The sequence below is a fragment of the Ambystoma mexicanum genome, chromosome 4p (genome assembly GCF_040938575.1).
Source record: "Ambystoma mexicanum isolate Mex_15411 chromosome 4p, UKY_AmexF1_1, whole genome shotgun sequence".
NCBI classification, from domain to species: Eukaryota; Metazoa; Chordata; class Amphibia; order Caudata; family Ambystomatidae; genus Ambystoma; species Ambystoma mexicanum.
This window is the reverse complement of record NC_090927.1, coordinates 199,385,043-199,407,119: the sequence shown is the minus strand read 5'-3', so window position 1 is coordinate 199,407,119 and position 22,077 is coordinate 199,385,043. Positions and strand designations below refer to the sequence as shown.

General features: G+C 47.3%; 1 protein-coding gene across 1 annotated transcript in view; it reads right to left on the bottom strand.

Moving 5' to 3' along the window:
- FZD3 (frizzled class receptor 3) overlaps positions 1-22,077 on the bottom strand; it is a 330,881-nt gene that overhangs the window by 154,475 nt on the left and 154,329 nt on the right. The window contains exon 4 of the mRNA XM_069605695.1: positions 1,071-2,082. Coding sequence (XP_069461796.1) covers positions 1,071-2,082 — 1,012 coding nt within the window. The remainder of the gene's footprint in view (positions 1-1,070; positions 2,083-22,077) is intronic.

Here is a 22,077-nt window from a genome sequence, read left to right as displayed (position 1 = left end):
ATTTTAAATAAATAACTATATACTTTTGAAACCAAGCTCTGGTCAGTGTTTGCTTGTGCTATTGTGTTTTGGTACATATTGTGTATACTTTACATACTGCCTAACTCTTCTTGAGAGAAGTCTGACTGCTCAGCCACAGCTACCAGGTAAATCTGGGTGGTACAGACTGCTACCAAAGGGGTTTACTGCTCTACCTGTAGTCTTAAATCTTTTGCAGTGTTCCCCAAGGGAACTGCACAGGTTTCTGCCTAACACCCTTCCATATAGTACTGCAACCCATGTCCTAAATTACACATATTGAAACCTTCACTCAGTGGGACGAGCAAACCAATAGCATGAAACGTACTTCTTATATCGCTTAACAACAAGTTCAGGCCATTTTTAAGCGCTATGGGGAAGAATAGAAAGCTGGTGAGAGGTAAAATAGTGGGATCTGGGGTGAGGTTTAAAGGAAATCAGGGGTAGCAGTGAAACAAAAAAAGTCTTTGACACTAAGTGAGGCGTTAAAGAGTGAAGTGAAATTACTAGGACAGATGTCACATTGGGATTCCACTCTCTTGGAGATAGAGGTCCAAAGTTAGAAGTAATGCGATAGACAAATCAAACTTACTTTTTTAACCAAATTATTATAGTCACAGCAGTAAAAAAAAGGACTCCCACTATTAAGAATGAGAAGTCCTCCCCTTATTACTGCTCAGGTTGTCATGCTGTCCCTGCAACCAGAGTTTATTACGTCTAAACTGAAATGGTACATGTGCCTGTGACATATTGCTAGGCGCTACTGTGGCCAGGCGTTTTTTGTTAAAGGGAGAAGGGTTCATGGACGTGCACAGGGATCAGAACATGTAAAAGTCCAAGGGCCTGATTCACAGAGCATTTTCCAATGGGATTGTGCCAATCTAAAATGCCTCTGTGAATCAGGCCCAAATTGTTTCTAGCATAGCGTTGTACATTGCACTGCTACATGGGCAGCTAGGGTCAAGGTTGATTTCATTTCTCCAGCCCTGGCTGACTAACAATAGTCTTTACACATCAATTATACACATTAGGCAGGAAATAAAAAGTGTTACCTGATACGGGCATGGTATATGGTAGTCCCGGCAACGTTCTTGTATCCATGTTGTCTGCCATACACCACGGTGAGCCTGTTCATAGAAATAGCAGCCGATGACAACCAAGAGTGGTACAAGATAGAGCACACTGAATACCCCAATACGGATCATGAATTTCACCAACTTGTCCTGGTTCTCCTTCTCTAACGGGATTTCAATCCGTACCCGGTTCAAGGAAATAATGCCAGCCAGCAGCAAAGAGACTCCCACCACAACGTACAAGCACAAGGGAGCAAGGACAAAGTATCTCAGAGTGTCCACATCGTAGAGGCCAACAAAGCACACGCCGCTGATATTGTCGCCTTCAATCTTGTTCATTGCCAGAAGGATGATGGTGAGCGTGCCCGGGATGCCCCACGCACTGGCATGGAACAATAGAGCCTTTTTCTCAATAGCTTCACTGCCCCACTTTGGCACTGCAGCCAAGAACCATGTGATGGTAAGGATGACCCACCAGACACTGCCAGCCATTGTGAAGAAATACAGCACCATGAAAAGCAAAGTGCACGCTTTGTTGTGAGATCCTTGGGTGACAGTCGAGGCTTTGTACTGGCTTGGGGCATTGCAGGCCACTTTGTCCTCCAGCAAAAAGCCAATAAAAAACATCAATGACACCATCATATAGCAGACAGCATAGAAGATGATGGGTCTCTCCGGGTAGCGAAACCTTGTGACATCAATCAGAAACGTTAAGAAGGTAAAGAGGGTGGCCGACAAGCAAATGATGGAAATCACCCCAATGAAGTAGCGGGCAAAGGACAGCTCTTCTCGTCTGAAGTACATGTGTGGGCAGGGAGGGGAGCAGTCTCGCACCCCAAGGAAGGAGTAACCCAGATCAGGATCAACCTTCAACTCCCGCGGGCACCAGAAGCCATAATCCCGCTGCACTTCAGATGGGACATCTTCAATGGGTTCACCGGCTATACTGAGATCTACAAGGCGTGGGTAGGGTTCATCACAATCCGGAAATCTAAAGCAGAAATAAACACAAATGACAAGGTATAAAATGTACACGGATAACAACTTCGAGTCACAGGCAAGGAGCAAGATGTAAAAAAAATGGCAACAATATTTTATAGTTCAAATTCTCAGAAAGTCAACAACTAACCCTGTCAAATTCCTTTGTGAAGTCACAGAGAATAGACACCTTCAAAAGGTGTGCTTTCTCTTTGTTATGTGAGGTTTCGCGTTGCTGAGGGTATTCTAACTCCAAAGGCCTCTTGCTCCAGGGTCAGCCTACCTCATGACATGAAATGTGCAAGCATTCAACTCGATTCTCAGGAATTGTGCCTGTGAATCCTTATGTCCCACCGCAACAAAATGGCAGCAACCGGTATGTTGGCTGGACGTTTCCTTCGGTGGAGGGCTAAATGACGATTTGAGAGATTGTTTTGAAATCTCATCTATTTTGTTCCTCAGACTGCACCTTTGGTTCCCTCGCTGCCACTCACATCTATCAAACTTGCATGTCTGTACATCACTCAAGTACATAGAGCTTCTTCTTGAAGGTAACGTACAGAGTCTCTGTAAACATACAGCTTACTATCTCTATCTCCTCTCTTAAAGCAGTTTTTTATTTGCAAGTAAATTAATTCATCTTTTATTACTTGCTTAACACCAGAGAGAAGTCTCTAAACGTGCGAACGGAATTCGAACCTCTGTTCTGGCTGGTCATGCTTCCAAGACCAACGTTGCCCCAGAGCTATCCCAACACTTCACCAATCAGTACTAGAACCTGCGTGTTCATTTTCCTAGTTTTCAGTCTTGTATGGATTATAGCTAATGCTCCTGGTTTTATGGAGTTCATTTTTTGTCATGTCTGTCAGTATTTATGCAGATTTATTTTTGGGCCATTTTTTCTGTATTTATACACATTTATTATCGGCCATCTAAAGAAAATATATAATGTAAACAAGTGTATTTCTCCATTTATTAAAATGAAAAAAATGAATGAAATAAAAACACACACGCAGCCATACAGGACGCAAATGGAACTGTGTTTTTCCTCATAATGATCTGCTCCATTTTTACCATGACAAATGGTTGCGGCTGACCTAGCATATATTGTCAGCATTTCTAAGTATGTTAATACTATTTTTCACACAACCTTTACACCGTACATGCTGCCAATTTGTAATGTTAGTTGGCCTGCAATGCATTATAGACAGCATGGGCAGCCAAGACATTCTTTCCAGGTTTTCTTTCCCCTCCGTTATAATAGACAAAGCAGATTCATTTCAGTCTGTATTTTTATGTAAACAAAATCAGTAAAAACCGAAAACAAGGAGCCCTGATTAAGGTTTATAAAACTGACCAGAGTGAATGTGATGCCAGGCACTGCAACTTTATTGATCCATTTTGTCCACATAGAAAAAGGTCTATGCCATCCCCTTCCCATGTTCATCAATTCTGGACTTAATTCATCAGAGTTAATGCTAGCATTGAAGACTGGTCATGACTATGCAGGGCTGCTAACTTTCTTCCAAGGAAACTATAACTATTAGATACATAAATCCAGTACCCCAAAGGCTTAGATATATTTATCATAGGTTTTTGTTAACAAACCTAACTTTCATTATGTGCGTACAATCGCTTGACACGTGTCAATGTGTCTACACGTGAACACACACACACACAATCTCACACACACAGATATCCATGGCAGGGGAGATTTGGCTGTAGACCCTTCCGAGTGGGATACCTCCCATGTAGCCATGTTCTCAGTAGAGGGGCTTGTAGCAATTTGGTCTATGCCCTTCAGCCCTTGCACTGTCCCAAACACAACTGTGATCAACCAGCAATCCCTCAAGCTGACCAACAAACTGAAGCAATAACTAAAGTAGGATTTTTCCATCTGAAGCAACTTTGAAGATCAAGTTCCTTATCACTGGTAACATTCTTTCGACTGGATGTTTCTCCCACGTATTCCTCATCTTTTGATCTCATTCCCAGCATCAGCTGCTTTGGAAAAATGTATTTTGCAGCAGATGCTGTGCGTCGATCCTGTCGAATCCATGTCCGTCGAGGTCCTCGGTCTCGAGGTCAACGTCATCACCAGGATATATAGTACGCGCAGCGCCCGTTGGCTTCCGTTCTGTTTTTCCCGTTTTCCTTTGCGGAATTACCCGCTTAGCATCATAGCTTATCAGACTTTAAAAGAGCGTAAAGTGTAATACCAGGAAATTCTACAGCGGGCCTGGTTGGGAGGAGAGATGAGGAATATGTGCGAGAAATATCCAGTTGAAAGAACATTACCAGGGCTAAGTAACTTGTTCTTCGAATGGATTGTGGCCTCCCACGTATTCCTCATCTTTTGATAGACTACCAAAAGCAGTGTTGTTTTTGGAGGCGGAAGTAAACATTTTCAGAATTAATATTAGTCATGGACTGCTGAAGGAAGGACTGCCTTCCCATATCCTACTTACTGAGGTGAAGAGGAGTCTTGACAGTAATGTTTTACAAAGGAACGCATGGTAGACCGCACAGATGGCCCTTTTCGGCACCCCTCTTTGTAGGGCAGAAGATGTTGCCATACCTGTCGTAGAATGGGCTCTTGGGCCTTCTGGAGGGTCTATCCCAGCAAATCTATAGCATTCTGCAATACACAGAATAAGCCATCTAGACAGTGTTTTTCTCGTTACTGCTCATCCTAATTTATGACCCGTGTATCCAATGAAGAGTTGATCACCTTGGTGAATCTTCGCCATTCACGAAATATAGAAACTCAGAGCTCTTCTTGGGTCGAGTCTATGTAGCCTCACCTCTTCCTTTCCTGGATGAGGGTGCGGATGAAAAGGTGGTACTTTCTTTTGTTGAGATACATGGAATTCAGAGACTATTTTAGGTAGCAACAAAGGTTTTACCTTAAGAACAACCTTGTCTCTATAAAAAGTATTAAAAGGGGGGTTGCAAGATAACGCCTGCAATTTGCTCAGACTGCGGGGCTGATGTTAGAGCTACTATTAAGATTGTCTTAAATATCAGAGGTGTTAATGGACATGAATGAAGAGGCTCAAAAAGGAGCACACATGACATTTCAGAACAAGATTAAAATCCCAAACAGGGACTTGAAAAGGAGTTGGGGGAAACACGTTGGTGAGCCCATTGAGAAATTGTAGGATTAAAGGAATTTTAAAGTATGGCAGTTCCTCAGAAGTCTCAGGAGGATCGCTCAGCAGCAACGGGCTCGCCTTGGAAGCAAGAGGACACGGAGCAACACAAGTTCGATCCCCGGGTCCGCGCTTAGAAACCTCTGGGTATTAAGCACGTTATAAATAACATTTCAGAAGAGCGCTTAAAAATTGAAAGCACTGCCTTAAGGGTTCCAATCTGGAGCCCCAGGTTTACCAAATGTAGCAAGAAAGAGACAACACCATAGGTGTATTACATTGAAAAGGGTCCACATTCTTATCTCTACACCAGTTACAGAACCTGTTCCAGCGGCAACAGTAAAAAGATTTATCTGCTGGCCTGCGGGCCAAAGGCAAACCCTTCATTACGTCATCTGGGAGGTCCCAATCCTTATATCTCAACCTCTCAGAAATCATGAGTTAATGTTGCGTGTCTTGACCTCTGGATGGGAAACCCGAAGGTTCTCTCTTTTTGGAAGACGCATTGGAGGGCAGATAGACACGTGCAGAAGGTCTGGGTACCAGGTCCTCCTGGCCCAATCCGGAGTAATTAGGATCATGGATTTCCCAAACTTCCTCAACCTCCTGCTCACGTGAGGAATGACGGGGAAACTCCAAGTCCACTACGAACACAGATCCTCTTGGGGGAAATTCCGCTGGAGCAAACAGTTTGCGCTTCTGGTTGACGCTGGTCAGGAACAGATCCAGTTGAGGTATTCTCCAAAGGGTGAAGATCTCTTGAAGAACTTCCTGAGCTAGTTCCCCACTCGTGGGAGACTGTGCTCTGCCTGCTCAGAGTGCCAGGCACAGCGTTCTCCTCTCAGGATAGATGAACTGCAGACACAGATATCTTCGTGAATTGCCCAGAACCAGAGCAGCATTGCCTCTCTGCACAGTGGTAGTGACGCTACACCTCATCTCTTGTTGGGGTAGAACATGGCCACCGTGTTGTCCATCATTATCAGGACATTCTTTCCCCGTACAGAGGGTAGAAAGGTCTTCAGCGTTAGTCTGATTGCCCTCAGCTCCAAAAGGTTGATGTTTAGTTTGGACTCCGATGGAGACCAACGACTGCTGATTGTCAGATCGTTGGCATGGGCTCCCCACCCTGTGAGTGAGGCGTGCGCCTCAGTTTACTGTCATCTCCGGCCATGGTTGCCAAAAAGGTTCTCCCTTCAGAATGTTGTCCACACCACGCAGGCCCATCACAGGAGATCCTGCACAACTATGCTCAGAACCTGAAGAAGGTCTGCCAACTTGCCTGATAATTGAGACAACCGAGTCCTGAGAGCTCATTGGAGGGATCTCATTCTCAGGCGAGTCTCTGGCACAAGGAAAATGCAGGATGCCGTGAGGCCGAGCTCCCTTAGAAAGTCGAAGGCCGGAAGACGTTGGACACTCTGGAACTTGGTGACTATCTGGTGGTCAGCCTTTCCCAAGGATGCATCCAGGACCGCTCCAATGAATTGGAGTCTTTGTGATGGTATCATGTAGGACTTCCTGAAATTGAGGGGAAGCCCACTCTGTGTAGACAGTGACAGTTGATGCCGAGATGTTCCACGGCCTGTGTGGCAGAATAGGACCTGATCTTCCAATCATCCAGGTAGGGGTAGACCTGAATCCCCCTTTCCTGAGACACGTTGTCACAACAGCCATTAACTTGGTGAATCGGCAAGCTTTTCTGGCATGGGGTGCTTTGCCAAATATCCAGGGTCACTGCTAAATGGCCTATAATTTATGGTAAGGTTCTTGTTCACTGCAGCAATTGTCTCAGGTGCCTCCCAATTTGTCCTAACCCTTTCCTAAACCCTTTTGTGGACCCTGGTCCAGAATATCCATTAAATCGTCCTGCTCCAACCTACAAAGTCAACCACCTGGGTCATGAGATGCCTATAGGAGGCTTCTGCATGGTCTGGATTTGCAACTTCCAATTCAAGTGATGTATCCACACAACTTGGAGGCTCTCATACAAGTCTGTTATCTTGGACTCAACAGGGTATCTGGCATGTAAGGAGTACCAAACCCCAGGCCAAAGGGTGGAGTGTCCCCAAAAAAAGGCTCATGCTCTTAATAAAATCGATTAAAGATTTGAAGAAATCTTTTCTCAGTGCATGTTTGTATATTTTCTTCACCGGCTTAGCTAAAGGCGCCAACGGCGTCTTCAAGATCAATGGCGTCGACATTCGACACTAGAAGTTGATGGCCTTGTCACTGATGGTGTCGATGATGCCTTTTTTGCAGCCAATGCCCTCGAAGGGCTAGACCCTAGACTCAAAGGAGTCTGATGAAATTTCGTCAGATCGAGGCCTCAGCGGTTCTTGTTGGGTCGATGGCTTACGTCCCAGGCTCAATGGCGTGCAGGATTTTGTCTTTGCTATGTAGCCTTTATGCAGCACGACCAGAGCATGCCTTCTCTCGTCCTTCGAGGGGGCTGGGGCCTCCTACTCGAATTTTTCAACATCTCTCTCTGAAACTCTTCTCACTCGGCAGGAGTAGAGGATTTGGTCAGACATGAAATTCTCTCAGGAGAGGAATCGCTAGAGGATGATTGAGTCTGGAACGCCTCTTTTTCGACTTCTTTGTCGAAACCTAGGAATGGCGAGACCCACTCCTAGAGCGAGATCGTTTTTTGGATGATTTCCTCAGAGGAGGGTCTCTCGACAGAAGATCTAATTTTAGATTGAATGAAGAGTATTTTAAGGGGGTCCTAACCGCAGCTAGTTTCCCCTTTATTCTCTTTTAGAGTCTTACTGGTCATTGCATGACAGGAGTCACGTTCAATGCTCTGTGCCCAGATACCACAAATCTCACTTGACAGGGACAGTGATCGACATTTCGGCACCGCAATTGTGGCATTTCTTGAATCCTGAATTCAGAGGCGATGGAGTGGACGATGAAGATTTTCACACGAGTGAAAACCGAAGTGCGCCGTAATTCTTTCGAAGCGATCGCTGCGTCGAAAAAGCAGAACTAAAGCCAACGGGTGCTGCGCATGCTATAAATATTGGTGACAATGTCAACATCGAGGCTGAGGCACTTGAGGGACATTGAGTCGGGGGAAATCGAGGCACAGCACCTACTGAGAAGGAAATAGGGTCTTCCCACAACCCTAAATGATTCTGAATGAGAAAACAAAAATACGCACTTCGAGGGAGCAGCGGGAGGGGCTCGTGCACAATTGCATAGTGCATGCATTAGGAGCTGCATAGTAGAGGCGAGTGTAAGCGCCACCTTAGTTATTGTTAGCCATTTTGGAATGTAGGCACACGCACAGTGAAAGCACCAAACGTGTTAGTATTAGGCTTGTATTATTGGCACAGACATAATTCACACCACGAGTCAGTTTCAGAGTTACAAGCCTTTCATGCTCTCAAAGGCTGCAGACCTTCGCACCCCAGGATGAATGTGCTCCACCCTGGATTCTAACATCACGACAAATTACTGACACATAATGGTCCCATTCCTCCTCAATATACTGGACCATGCAGCATACATGCAGATCCAAAAACACCTTGAAACCAATAACCTTCTTGGCCTCCGCCAATCACGCTTCCGGGCACAACACGGTACTGAAACAGCCTTGCTAGATCTAAAAAACCAAATGGATCAATTCAAAGATAACGGCAAATTGGCAGTCCTCCTCCTACTCCACTTATCTGCAGCCTTTGACTAAGTGGACCACAGCATACTATGCAGCCATTCAGCAACAGCAGCTCACTTGCCCCTAAATGCCACACTCTAGACACAATCCTTCCTCTTCAACAGAACTATGAGAGTATTCTCCCCCTCTGCATCAGCACCCCCAGCTGCAGTCCCATGTGGAGTGCCACAAGGTTCCTGTGTTTTGCCCCAGCTATACAATATATTCACTAAAGCACTCTTCGACCACCTTGATGACTTGGCTGTCACCTACACCAATTATGCGGGCGACACCCAAATCCTCATAACTCTGACGGGCTCCTACGACAACTATACAAAATCACTAAATCAAATTTACCAAACGATCCAGGCATGGATGGCCCAACATGGCCTCTGCCTTACCGATGAAAAGACAGATCCTCCTCACCGGCTCTCAACCCAGACTAAAAAAACTTGACTCATAATTCATTCATGATAGACAACATTAACATCAAAGTTTCCAAGGAAGTCAAAACACTCGGCATCTATCTTAACTCCACGGTCACTCTGATGAGACAAGTTAACGCTACAGCCTCTCCCCAACCAGCTGTACCACTATAGCTAGAGCACTCATTCTATCCAGATTGGCTTATTGCAATGCCCTCTACATCAGGCTAACAAATGCAATCTAAAGAAATTACAGCTAATTCAAAACAATGCACTAAGAGCTGCACAGAATATCCCTAAGAGTAATTGCATCAGAGAAACCAGGCGTTCTGTCCATTGGCTGCCAGTACAAGACAGCACCCCCTTTAAAACGCTCTTCTTAACACATAAATGTATCTCGCAATCTGCCCCAAAATACCTCGCAAATAAATTTGCACTGAACACACCCACTAGACCGACACGCAGCGCCTACACTCACCTACTCACCATTCCCAAATACAAACACCAGAAAGCAGGTGGTAACAGCTTCCCATTGCTAGCTGCCAAACACTGGAATGCTCTCCCACCAGCTCCAAGATCAGAAACCTCACTCTGGACCTTCAGAATAAAAGGAAAACCTGTCTATTCACATTAGCACTTGACATCTAATCTACCGGACTCATCCACCCACCTTAATCCCACCCTCATTTTGCATTCAGCTCCTCCCCAGGCCCCTCTACATCTAGCCCACTGTATAGGACTGCTCAATACTTGTATGTAATCCAATGATATCACTGTAAATGCACAAAGCATGCATTCCACTACCTGAATGCAACGAACCAAGATGTATGATACATAATGTCAATATGTATGTAGGTAACTGTCCAGATTTTTCAGCGCCCAGATGCCCCAGGGTTAGGTGCGCTCTACAAATGCCAAAATAAATAAATCTGTCGACCAGGTGCACCATTAGAGTGATAGAGTAGCATTGTTGTCAAAGTAACTAATTGCTTGTTAGGCCCTATTTTTCTGTAGATGATGCCCAGCAGCACCCACGTGGACAGACAGACAAGAAGGCTAGGACCAATGTCCTAGTATCCCCTATAGAGAGGGTCGCCAATGTATAGGGTCACTCCAACCAGCCTTGCAGGTTTTTATTGTATGTAATGATGACATTGATGACACCAGTCGACCTTTTAGCTTGCTGCACATCCCCAAGTTACTAGAACATTCTTTGCTGATGTATTTATATTTTGTAGAAGTAAATACTTGTTATCCTTGCAAGCGGTGTCTTGGGCCTTTTTATTCCCTAGCGGGTTGTATTTTTTCTGGTGTGAGTGTGCAGGGGCATGCCTTCACGACCTCTGCCGGAAAAGAAAATCCAAAGCAGATGATGCTGGAAAAGAGATATGAAAAGATGAGGAATACGTAGGAGGACACAATCCATTCGAAAGATATTTCCACTGCTTACTGTGCTGCTTTATATACGGGTAGCAATGTAAACCACCATCCACCTGGTGGGGTCCTATATTGAATAGGTGAGCCGCGTTCTATGCGGGTAGCAATGTACACCCAGGGCTTTAAAATGGGCAGGTCCTACCCGACCCTCAGTACCTTCACTTATTTTTGAGCATTTGAGTACCTGCACTTGTCAATTCTTGAAAGAGTATCGGAAACCAATTATGCTGCGAGGTGAAAATGAAAGCCTTTCATTTCACTTTATCGCAACTTCGAGGACTAGGCTTCTGCAGCCTTTGCTGGGGGAAGCAGCGCCCCCTCTCTCCTCCTTTCTCCACCACCCGTAGTGCCCATAATGTCTCATTCACGGCCCACACTGCAAAGCAAAAAGGACAGACACATGCAGCTACTGTGCTCTCAGCACACTAGGTGTGGAACACTGTTTTGCTAAGTGGGCTTCACCTGTTACCATATGTGTCCTTTGATGGAGCAGGGATTGATTTGGAAAGCCTGCGAAATTACCTTTTAAGATTTTTTTTAATTAGCAGTGCATATTCTAAATATGTAAATGTTTAAGTAATTAGAGTTGTGATGGAACGTTTTCGATTCGACTGAAAACTCGCACACAGTTCCAGTTATCTACCAAATTTATTGTTAAGTAGTGAAAGCGAGCAATAAAAAAAAAAAAAAAACTCCCTTTCTGAAGCTTGGATTACATCTATGATATCTGCTAGTTTGATAAGCAAAAGAAGAAAGTAATTTAATATAGATACTCAAACTTTAACACAATGTATAACCACAAATTGAAAGTTTGTGTGAAAGGATCTCACATACTCTGCTTTACTAAAGTGTGTGCTCCTTGGCACATAATTTAATCTCACTGGCTATTGCCTGCAAATAGGGTGTGTCTAAAAGGGACCTGTTCCCAAAGAGCCATGCCAAAACACTGACGCCGAAAGCGTTTCGCCGGAATGTCCAGCTTCGTAGTTTGGCGAGTACCTGCACTTCTTTTTTCCAATGTAAAGCACTGTGTACACTTATGTAATCAGCAGCTGATGCTACAAAATGCTTTAGCGCAGCTGTTCCTCTGCCTCCCACGTTCAGACCACATACTGCTGGCATCACAGTCCATCCAGCGGTTGCCTTTTCAGCAGAGGGTCAATTTAAATCACTGCTTTGTGCAGATAACCTACAGCAAGAGTCTGCAACCTGTGTCTCTCCACATGTTTCACACTACAAGTCCCGTGGTGACAAAGCGTGGACTATACAGGTGAGGGTTGATGGGAATTGTAGTCCAGAACAGAGCCAAAGGCTGCAGATCCCTGTTGTACAGTACAGAGGCGTCCACTCTCAAAGAAAAGTGTATTTCACTATACTCTGGGGAACACGTTTCACATTCATTCTCAGGATCTTGTATTTTAAAAATCAAAGAAAGGCTGGTAAGAGGTTTTCTCTGCTAGCATCAACACTGGAATAATCCACCTTTACATTTCCGAGCCGATGAGATCCATCTGGTCTTAAGAATGGTATATTTTCAAAAGACACCAGTGTGATTCTTACAACTTTGCAGTGGCACTATTGATCCATTCGTTCTTAGCACCAGAAAGACGCTTGGGTCTGCCTTACAAAACACCAATACCATACCAGAGACAAACAGAATGCTAAATCAGAGTGCTTCCATGAATTTTGCCTTGGAGGACTCCCATGAAGTAGTTTATTTTTGTATGTGAAGAGCGCACTAAACCCATAGGCATCAAGGCACTGGTTACATAATTAAAAATCAGATCACAACATCACAGGAACACATTATTACAAAATAAAGTTTGAACAGTCTTTAGGGAGAAAGTCCGGGAAATGAAACATCCTGGGCGAACAGCAGAGTCTTAAGGTGTTTCCGGAAAACCCAAACCCAATTCCTTTCCTGCAAGTACCCGGAGTATCACCTTAACATTAGACCGCTCTAAGTGAATGTCAGTTGCTGCTTTTGCTGCCACCTTCACTCCCCCCTCCTACTCAGCCACTGACTCTCATTCCGAGACAGTCCTTACTAACCTTTAACGCTCCATCTCCAACACTCTGGACATTCTGGCCCCTCTCATGAGGATCTGCATGAAACCTGCCTCCAAGCGCAACTCATAGTATGACTCCGACCTGGCCTCTCTGAAACGCAAGTGCAGAGCATCCGAGTGGCACCCTTCGAGCAAATCCTCGGAGAAACAGGCATGCCGTCTGCTCTGGAGACAATATAGAATCTGCATCTGCTGAAAAGAAGGGGGCCTTTGTTCAAGCCCACATCTCTGTGGCCACTAACACGGCTGACATTTTCAAAATCTGCAAGGAACTTGCAAATCCTACTGCAGTCTCCATTTCTCCTCTGCCTGGGAAACAAGGGAAATAATGCCTTGAGTGTGTGTCATACTCTAAAAAAAGAGAAAAGCACCCAGAGCCGAATCGTCCCCCCCCCCACACTCCCTTGCCTGCTGAATGGAGAGAAACTCACCATCGACGAAAAGATCTCTAAAATGTGACAATACCAAGCTTGTCCGCCAACTGCAGATAGACTTGCTCACCCGTTATGGCGAACCCGGGCACATTTCGTACCGGGAGGAGGGGGCGAGTACAGAATAGAAACATCCATTTTCCATGCAATATTTTTCCAAACCGCACAGGTAATCTTGACAACGTTCAGAGTATTGGGCGATATTCGGGATGCCCCAAGAATCGTTGCACGCAGCAGATCTGGGGCGGCAAGCGCTCTCGCCACCTGTGCATGCGGCCTCACAAAGTGAGTGGCATACCAGTGCCCAAGAAAGTGTGCCTGCGCTGCCCAATAATACAGCTCGAGATCCGGTAGAGCTAAGCCCCCCCCCCTCCCACTGCCATTGGTTGTAGTAATGTGGTATACACCACCCTTGCAGGTTTCCGCACTCAAATTAAGTCAAGGATGAACCCATGCAGACGCTGGAAAAAGCCACCTGACAGCAGCAGGGGAATGTTGAGGAAAAGGTACCAAAATTTAGGGAGCACAATCATTTTCACAATGGAAATGCGCTCTAGTAGAGTGTCCTCCCGTAATTATCGCAAACAGGTCATCCCAGCTGCGAGACACCTGAACCCCCAGGTAGCGGACCCCGGAAGACTCCTACCCAAGGCCAAATTCATCGTCAAACCTTGTCCCCTCCTTAAGGGGCATGTAAGCGATATTCAATCAACACTACAGCTAAGTCAATGCCTAGACTGGGACGCTGAGGAAAACCCTTATTGATGTATTTTTATATCCAGTTCAGTACTCTGGATGACAACCCTTGTATAACACCCCCCTCTTAGAATCCCCCTGACCCCACTGAGCCAAGAAGTAGGTTTGTTTTGCAAATTTAAACTATATATATATATATATATATATATATATATATATATATATATATATATATATATATATATATATATATATATATATATATATATATATCTCATTTCTATAAATAAATTGATAATGGATATTACACTTGTGAATATGAGCAGTAGTCAGCAAGAGGTAACTTATGAATAGGAACAGAAGAATAAGGTGGGAAAGAATGCTTTATATGGTTCAAGGAAACGCAAAGTGGAATAAAATGCAGTACAGAAATAAATTGTTATGATTTTAGCAAAAAGGTAATATGATCACTTTTTCTTTTGACAATTCATTCCCCCCCTATGCAATACAAGACATGGAAGGAGAGCACACAGTCTTCAAGAATCCCAACAAATCACACTTTATAATGCAATACACAGTTCTCCCAGCAAGCTTAGGGAAGACAGGGATGAGTTTTAAACACAGGCGAATTACTTTAATGTGGTTTGCAAGGAAGTGAAAAGGTGCTAAAATTGCTTTTAAATTTCCTCTAGAGGTTCAGGGTAGGTGATGGCTACTTTATATTAATTCAGGCTCACTTTAACAATACTCTATGAATGGTTAGCAGATTGCAAACGAATTTTAGCAAAGAGAAGCAAAAAGCTGCTGATTTCTACAGATGAAGAAATCGGGCCAAATCGCGGTAAATTTCGCGAGTGCGTGTCTCGCGATTACGGAAAAGGTATAGGGAGTAGGAAGTCGGTTCCAGGTTCGGTGGAACGCCTAGATTCTAAGCTTTCAGATGAAAGTTAAATCTCATTCCTACCACAAACGGTTCCGGAGATACGATGTGAAGTCTGGAGTATCCCGGCAGAGCGTCCCGCAGAAAATGGAATTGAATGTCCTCTACCTGGGTTTCTGTGGCCCTTTTTATGTGTTTTGAAAATGGGTGTGTGCCTGGGCCTAGCTAAGCCTGCCCCTCTCACTTATCATTGGCCAAATTCTCCCCTCTCCCTTGATTGGGGGAAAGAAAAGGAGTGTCCGAGTGATGCTGTAGGTTTTATGGTCAGAGGAACCTCCCCTTGTCAAATTGCACACAAATCTATTTCTGATCCACATACATATTTATCTATGTACCATTTTTCTCATATTATAGGTCCAGTTAACATATTTTCTGTAGCACCAAACCATCCGATCCCTGTCTTTGTACGATGTCGTGTCCACTGATGACAGAATTCTCCCCTTTTCATCCAGATAACGACCTCTAAACGTTTCCAGATTTTACACAAATGTGCACCAGGGATATGGGTTTCAGATGATAAAGTGTCAGATTTTTAACATGCATACATTTGGAGTGAGACCCTATTTTCCGCTAGCAACCCCCCAGAATACACCACAGGGTCCCAACGCCTCTTAAAACGTGCACAGAAAAATCACAAGAACAATGATATTAATTATATAATTTTGCCCAGTCCGCACTATGCGTTATCTATCTTTTTAAAATTATGCTCTGGTCAAAAAGGGGTGTGGCTTCCCACATCACAGGGTGGAATAACTGGTTTATCCACTTCCCCCAAGCTCAGCTGCTAGCAGAGGCACTGCCCCTCCCATTTTCCCCCAAGAGGAAGCCACTTTACGGCCCCCCCAATATAACATTTGCCTGAGCCAAAGAAGGCCCATTGTTCAATTTCCTGCAGTCCCCAGCTGCCACTCCCCTTTCAATCAACAGGGCCATGTGACCTCCTTTTTGTGGGGCAGCAGAATGCAGCCAGGCCTGGGAACACAGCTGTTGATCCAGTTTCAACTCCTGTCGGGGGTAGTTGTCGGGCAGAATCCAGTTTCATTAAGCCAGGTTTCAGCTAAAGGTCACTTTTTGTTCCCAGTTTTTTACATTCAAATCAAACTGACAATTTTTACACATGCAGCTAGAATGCTGATTCTAAGTTCAAAACTATGACATTTCAACAGTTACAAACTATGTGACACTCAAAAGTAGGTCCCTCATTTAATTTAAACATTTCGATTTTAGTGGTTTTCAGTTCAGTTTAATTTAAGCTGCTGACCTCCACAGCTCAGCCAGTTTTGTTATGAACATGGTTTTGGGCTCTTTTTCTTTCCAGATTTTGTATGCACACAAAACTTCATTCTGCCAAATGTCTGCTGGTGTTCAGTGAGATTTTTGAATATCCTGCAATGTTTGAAAGCTTGCATTCAGAGAAACCAAGGTGATTTCAAAGGGCTTTTTAAGCTAACAGGCACTGCTGTTTTTCCTTTGGCACACATTCCACTCATGGCACCCCTGGCCCATCACGCTCGCACTGGTGGGTGCAAGGTTAGGCGACCATTTTGGTGTGCGCACAAACTGCGCGGTTCTCCTGGATTCTGGCGCACATGTGGGCTTTTTGGCCATCTTGGATTTTCTAAGCCCACAGCACCAAATGTTGCAGCTTAATGACTCAAACGTGGGTCAAGACACCTGACAGGCAACACCACAGATTTGTTGTGGTCGATCCTCAAACCCGAGAATTCCCCAAACCTCAGCACCTCCCGCATCACAGGGCTGAAGTTGCTTGCCGGTTATCAATAAAGAGGGCCACATTGCCCACATACAGAGATAATCAGCTTATGCATGCCTAGATTCAACCCCCTCTCAATATGGCGCTCTCGCAGGATCGCTGCCACTGGCTCCAGCGCAAGGGCAAATACAAGTGGGGAGAGGGGGCAGCCTTGCCGCGGCCCCCTCCCCATTTCGGAGCTTTCAGATCTCGGTCGCCATACAACAATTTTCGCAGAGGGGTTGACATAGTAGAGAAACCAGTTTAATAAAATAAGAGCCGAGCCCTAGCTTTTGGAGTACCGCAAATAAGAAGGGCCACTCGACGGAGTCGAAGGCCTTTTCGGCGTCTAGAAAACAGAAACCGCTTGTGATGTTTGCTCAAGTGCCGCCCGATCCCCGAAGAAACAGCGTAGGCCATACGTGGAGTTCCTCCTGGGGACAAACCCAGCTTGGTCCACCAGCACCAAGCCAGGAATCGGGGGGAGCAGTTGGTTAGCGAGTACCACAGCAAATATTATGTTATCCACATTGATTAGGGAAATTGGCCGGTACAAGGCGCAATCCTTGGCCGGTTTCCCCTCTGTGTAAAAGCACAATGTTTGCCTCACACAGTGGGGGGGGGTGGTGAGTGTCCTAACAGCAAGAGATTCCTCATACCTGCAGGAGCACTGAAGCCAGGAAAGGGGCATACGCCTTATAAAATTCCCCGGTTAGACCGTCAGGCACTAGAGACTTGGATCCCTGGATCACCTTGATTACAGCCAGGATCTCTTCCAATGAGACCTCCTAATTGAGAGGCTAACAGAGTTGCGACTCCACCCAGTACAGCTCCACCTCCTTTAGATAACGTTGCAGGGTATCCGAGTCCTGAGAGTACCTGGATCCGTACAGGTTTTTGAAGAACGCTCGAAATTCCGCAGGAAAACCCTCTTCCATGTGCACAACCCCACCCTGGGGGTCTCTAATGCATTTCACCTGCGGAGCCCGCTTGTCAGCCTCTAATAACTGGGTCAACAAGTCCCGTGGTTTCTGTCCCTACCCGTATTAACTTATCTGATGGACTCGACCCAGAAAGCGGATCTCACGATCAGCATTTGTCCTGAACCTGTCAAGCTCCTTGCCAGGGTTTGAGGGTCTGCTGTGGATGCATATTCAGCCTCCAAATGTTTAAGCCGGGCCGCAAACTCTCTGCAATGTCCCTTCTAATACCGCAGAGGATCCCATGTTCCTTAGCCAAACACATCCCCGTGAAATAACACTTATGGCATTCCCAAAGTACCCCTGCCGAGGAGACTGTCCTCATTTTGCTGAAAAAAGTACTGGATCTCATCCCGTAATTTCTGGTAGGACACTGGCTTCCGCAGTGCATCGGGTTTGAATCGCCAATAGTGGGCCCCCCCCTCCTTTCCCTTCCCAGCCCACACGCCAGAAGCACAGGAGAATGATCTGAGAGAATTTGAGGGAGTATCCAACTATCACCCCAAGTGAGCTTCCCCTCACGGGACACCATTAGGGCTGGATCTGTGAGCCCAGGAGTGGAAGGTGTAATCCCGTTTATCTGTGTGCTGGTGTCACCATCGGTCCACGAGACTATACGTCCTGCATATTTCCTGCACCTGCAAGCTCGCCCTGGAAACAGGACCCTGCCACACCTTGGATCTATCCCTGAGAGGGTCAATCACAGTATTTATGTCCCCGTGCCACACGATGGTGGCGCCTTGACACCCGGCCAGCTGCACCAAACCAAGTCAAGGAATTAGCATTGTCCACATTTGGGCCATACGAGTTCACCAGTGCCTTCAGCACTCCTAGGACACCACATACAAGCAGTGCCCTCCCTCATCATCTCCCTCCGTTGAGACCAGGCGAAATGTGACCCCCCCCCCCACCTTTCAGGATAGCTACTCCCCCCACTCCTCGCATAGGAGGAAAAATACCTGCGACAACCCTATCAGGCGGCCCATTTGTGTTTGGAGGAGGAAGTAAGATGGGTCTTGGATGAATGCCACTTCCACCTGGTGCCTTCTGAGGCACTGTGTAACTTTCCTGATCTTGGAGGGGTTGCCCCCCCCATAATGTTCCATGTTCCAACCCAGAAATGCCATCTTCCCCACAGATACCCGGTTATCAGAAACGTCCTCCCTCCTCCCATTAGCTCGCTGCCTGTTGAGCAGGGGCCTGGCCTTTCATTGAGAGACATGGTAGTGAGACACCAGGTTTATTACCGGATTCCAAACAAACCTAACAAAACCAACACCCCATACCTCCTCCCCCCAACCTGCCCCTGTGGCACCTCCATCCCCCTGAAACCACATCTCACCCACCACCCCCACGGGCAATCCCTAACCCGCCCGAATGTCCCCACATCCACAAACCATAACCACTGCTGTGCTCTGGGCGCTAGGGCCCAACCAAGCCTGTGTCAGCCCCGCCACCCTTAGGTAGTAGACATATTTCCAAGCAGCCCGGGCTAGCCAAGTACTGTTACATAGACAGTTGCATATCCATTCTGCAATTCTCTTTCCGGATCATCCGTCAGGAGACCCAGCCTCAGGGGTCCTCCCGGCCCTCTCGACTCCGATTCCCGGCCCTGTTCCAGGGCGGGGACGTTGACCAATCTCGTCCAAGAAGGAGCTTGCCGCCTCCAGCTAGGTGAAGAATTGGGTCTTGCCATTGTGCTGGATACGGAGCTTCGCAGGGAATAGCATGGATATGGAATACTGCAGTCTTCGAGGAGGCGTTTGACCCCCTTGTGAAGGACCATCCTGGAAGCCTGCACCACTGCTGAGAAGTCCGGATAAATATGGACCTTATTGCTGTCGTATTGAAGTTCCCCTTTCTGCCTGGCCAGGCGAAGAATTTTTGTCCCAATACCTGCAGTTCAAGAGGCAAGCAATGATGGGGTGGGGGGGGTGGGGGCCCAGGCAACGGTTGCGCAGCCGGTATGCAGTGGGCCCTTCTAACCACAAACAGGGGAGAAAGCTTGGACCCTCCAAAGATCTCTAAGCACAGAGTTTTGACAAATGTCTCCATCTTGATCTGCCCCCGATGTTCTCTGATGCCAATCAAGCGAATGTTGTTCCTATGGGCCCCTCCCTCCAGGTCCTCATTCTTGGCAGCCACTGACCTGAGCTGCACCTAGACTGTCGACACCCTGGCCGCCAGCGCCATAGATCCATCCTCCAGGTCGTATACCCTGTGTTCCAACCTTGGAAGAGAGTGAATCCAGCTTGGAGTACAACTCCCCCCCCCCACCAATGCCCGCTTTGAGGTCCAGCAATATCTCCCTGCCCCCTCGGGTCCGGCACCTCTGCCTGTTGCTGCAATCTAGAAATCTTGGAATATGGGACCCCCCCTCGAAGGTCAGCTTCCTCTGCTCTTTGTCGGTTTTCCCCCCATGTTGGGAGCAGGCCCACCCCGGCGGGGGTGCCCCTCACCAGGGATAAAGCAAGGGCATGGGACTCCGTATGGCCGGCGGGGCCCAACAGTGGGGAGGGGTGATCTCGGGTTAGGCCCCCCCCCTCTGCGGGATTCCACCGGGGACCCTGATCCTCAATGTCCTCGCCACCAAGCCCAAGGGTCAGTCTCCTCCTGCTGGGCCCCACAATGCCCCACGTTGCTCAGTATTGCCGTCTCTCAGCATGAACCAGCCAGAAGGATGTATGGTGGCTGCGAAACCAAGGCCATCCCGCACCTGAATTTAGAGGCCTTCACACCACCAGGGCCCGCTCCAGCAGCCTCAAAGGGGGAGGGGGTGCTCCTCACCAGCGGCTCCACCAGGAACACTGGGAAAACAGGGGACTGCAAGGGCACACAGGGCACACAGGGCACCCAAGAGGTGAGTCCCCAGGCTTGTGGGGCAGACCAGGATAGTCACAGCTCCGGTAGCATGCTCCATACTGCCTCCACCCCAGAACTCTGCCGCACTGGGCCCCGGCCTCCTCTGCCTCTACTCCCCCCTCAAGGGGAAGACAGGAGCCTGCCGGGGTATACAGGGCACCAAAGATGTGAGGGCCCTGGGCGGACGGAGCAGCCCGGGATGGTCATGGCTCCGAGAGCAGGCTCCACATTGCTTCCTGCCCATGAAGCGCCGTGCACTGGGCTCGGCCTCTACCGTCTTTACCTCCTTGCTCCCCACAGATCCACTGGGTCCCGCCCACACACTACGATTGCCCCCGGTGTCAGTGGGGGGCAGATTGCTCACCACTCCTGGGGGGGTGGGCACCTGCTCTTTCCACTTTCGGCCCTCCTACTCGGGAGACAGCCACTGGGGTCACCCCACCAGTGGTCCGCCAGGAGCCGCGGCCATTGCTTTGTTGCTTGGGCCAGCTTCACAGGAGTCTACAGGAGCTGGGAGTTTCAAAGCTCGGGAGGGTGGGGCGGCTACATTCTGTTCCCCACTCCCATCAGGTGTGCGTACCCGGCTGTCTTAAAGCAGCAATTTTCAGGATTTATTCGGTGCCGACACACAGGGCTCAGAGACTTCCGTCTTGGCCAGGCTCTCAGCGCCCCCCAGCCACCTGTCCTCATCCTGGTTGACCTTTCCTCTACCTTCGATTCGGTCAATCATGCCACCCTTACAAATCTGCACTGTGATACCCTTGGCATCACGGACCTGGCTCTGGACTGACTGATCTCTCCTCCATCTCACTCTCCACCTGTGGTGTCCCTGAGTGCTCTATTCTCACCTTGGCTTTCCAACACCTACCTTTGTGATGCTGGAAATGCATCGGTGGGACAGGGCCTCCGTATCCTTGTCCTTTACTGCTTTTTTATCATGTGTTCTGTTGTGTTTTCCGCACAGGGGTTCATGTGGAACTCCTGGCGGTGCAGCTCTCTTTTGGTTTTGGTGAACAGACCCATGGGATACCCTTATGGCACCCATGGGTGGGGGTACAACCCTGTGCCCCTAGTGTATGTTTTTGGGCGCCTGTGTGTGGCCCACAGAGCAGGGTATGGGCTGGTGGCAGCTCCATGCTGAATTTGACAGGTGCTCCAAGTATCCTGCATTTTGGGATACCCAGGCCCTGCCATTGGAATCAGTTGATTCCTGATAGGAAACAAGATGGCCCCTGTGGCTTCTTGCTTTCTATTGCCTGTTACCTTGTTTTCCCAAAGTCCTGGGAAGCCCTGACTCTGTCCCTTCCCCCTGACCGGCTGTTGGGTGGAAGTTCCATATATGGTGTTGTTGTGAAGTCCAGGCCAGACTGGCTGGAGCCTTCCCAATGACTATGTTGTGGGCACGCCTGTGGGTGGGACCTGGGTGAATGGAGTGTGTGGCGAATACGCATTCTGAGTTGTGGGTGTCTAGTATCTGGTGTTCGACACAATGACTGAGACAGCCCTGCCCGAAACTGGTATGACTGCAGTGTGGAGTGTTGAATGGCTGGGTACTTGTACCAATACACATAACTTGTGAGTGTCTGGAGAGAAGTGAATGGC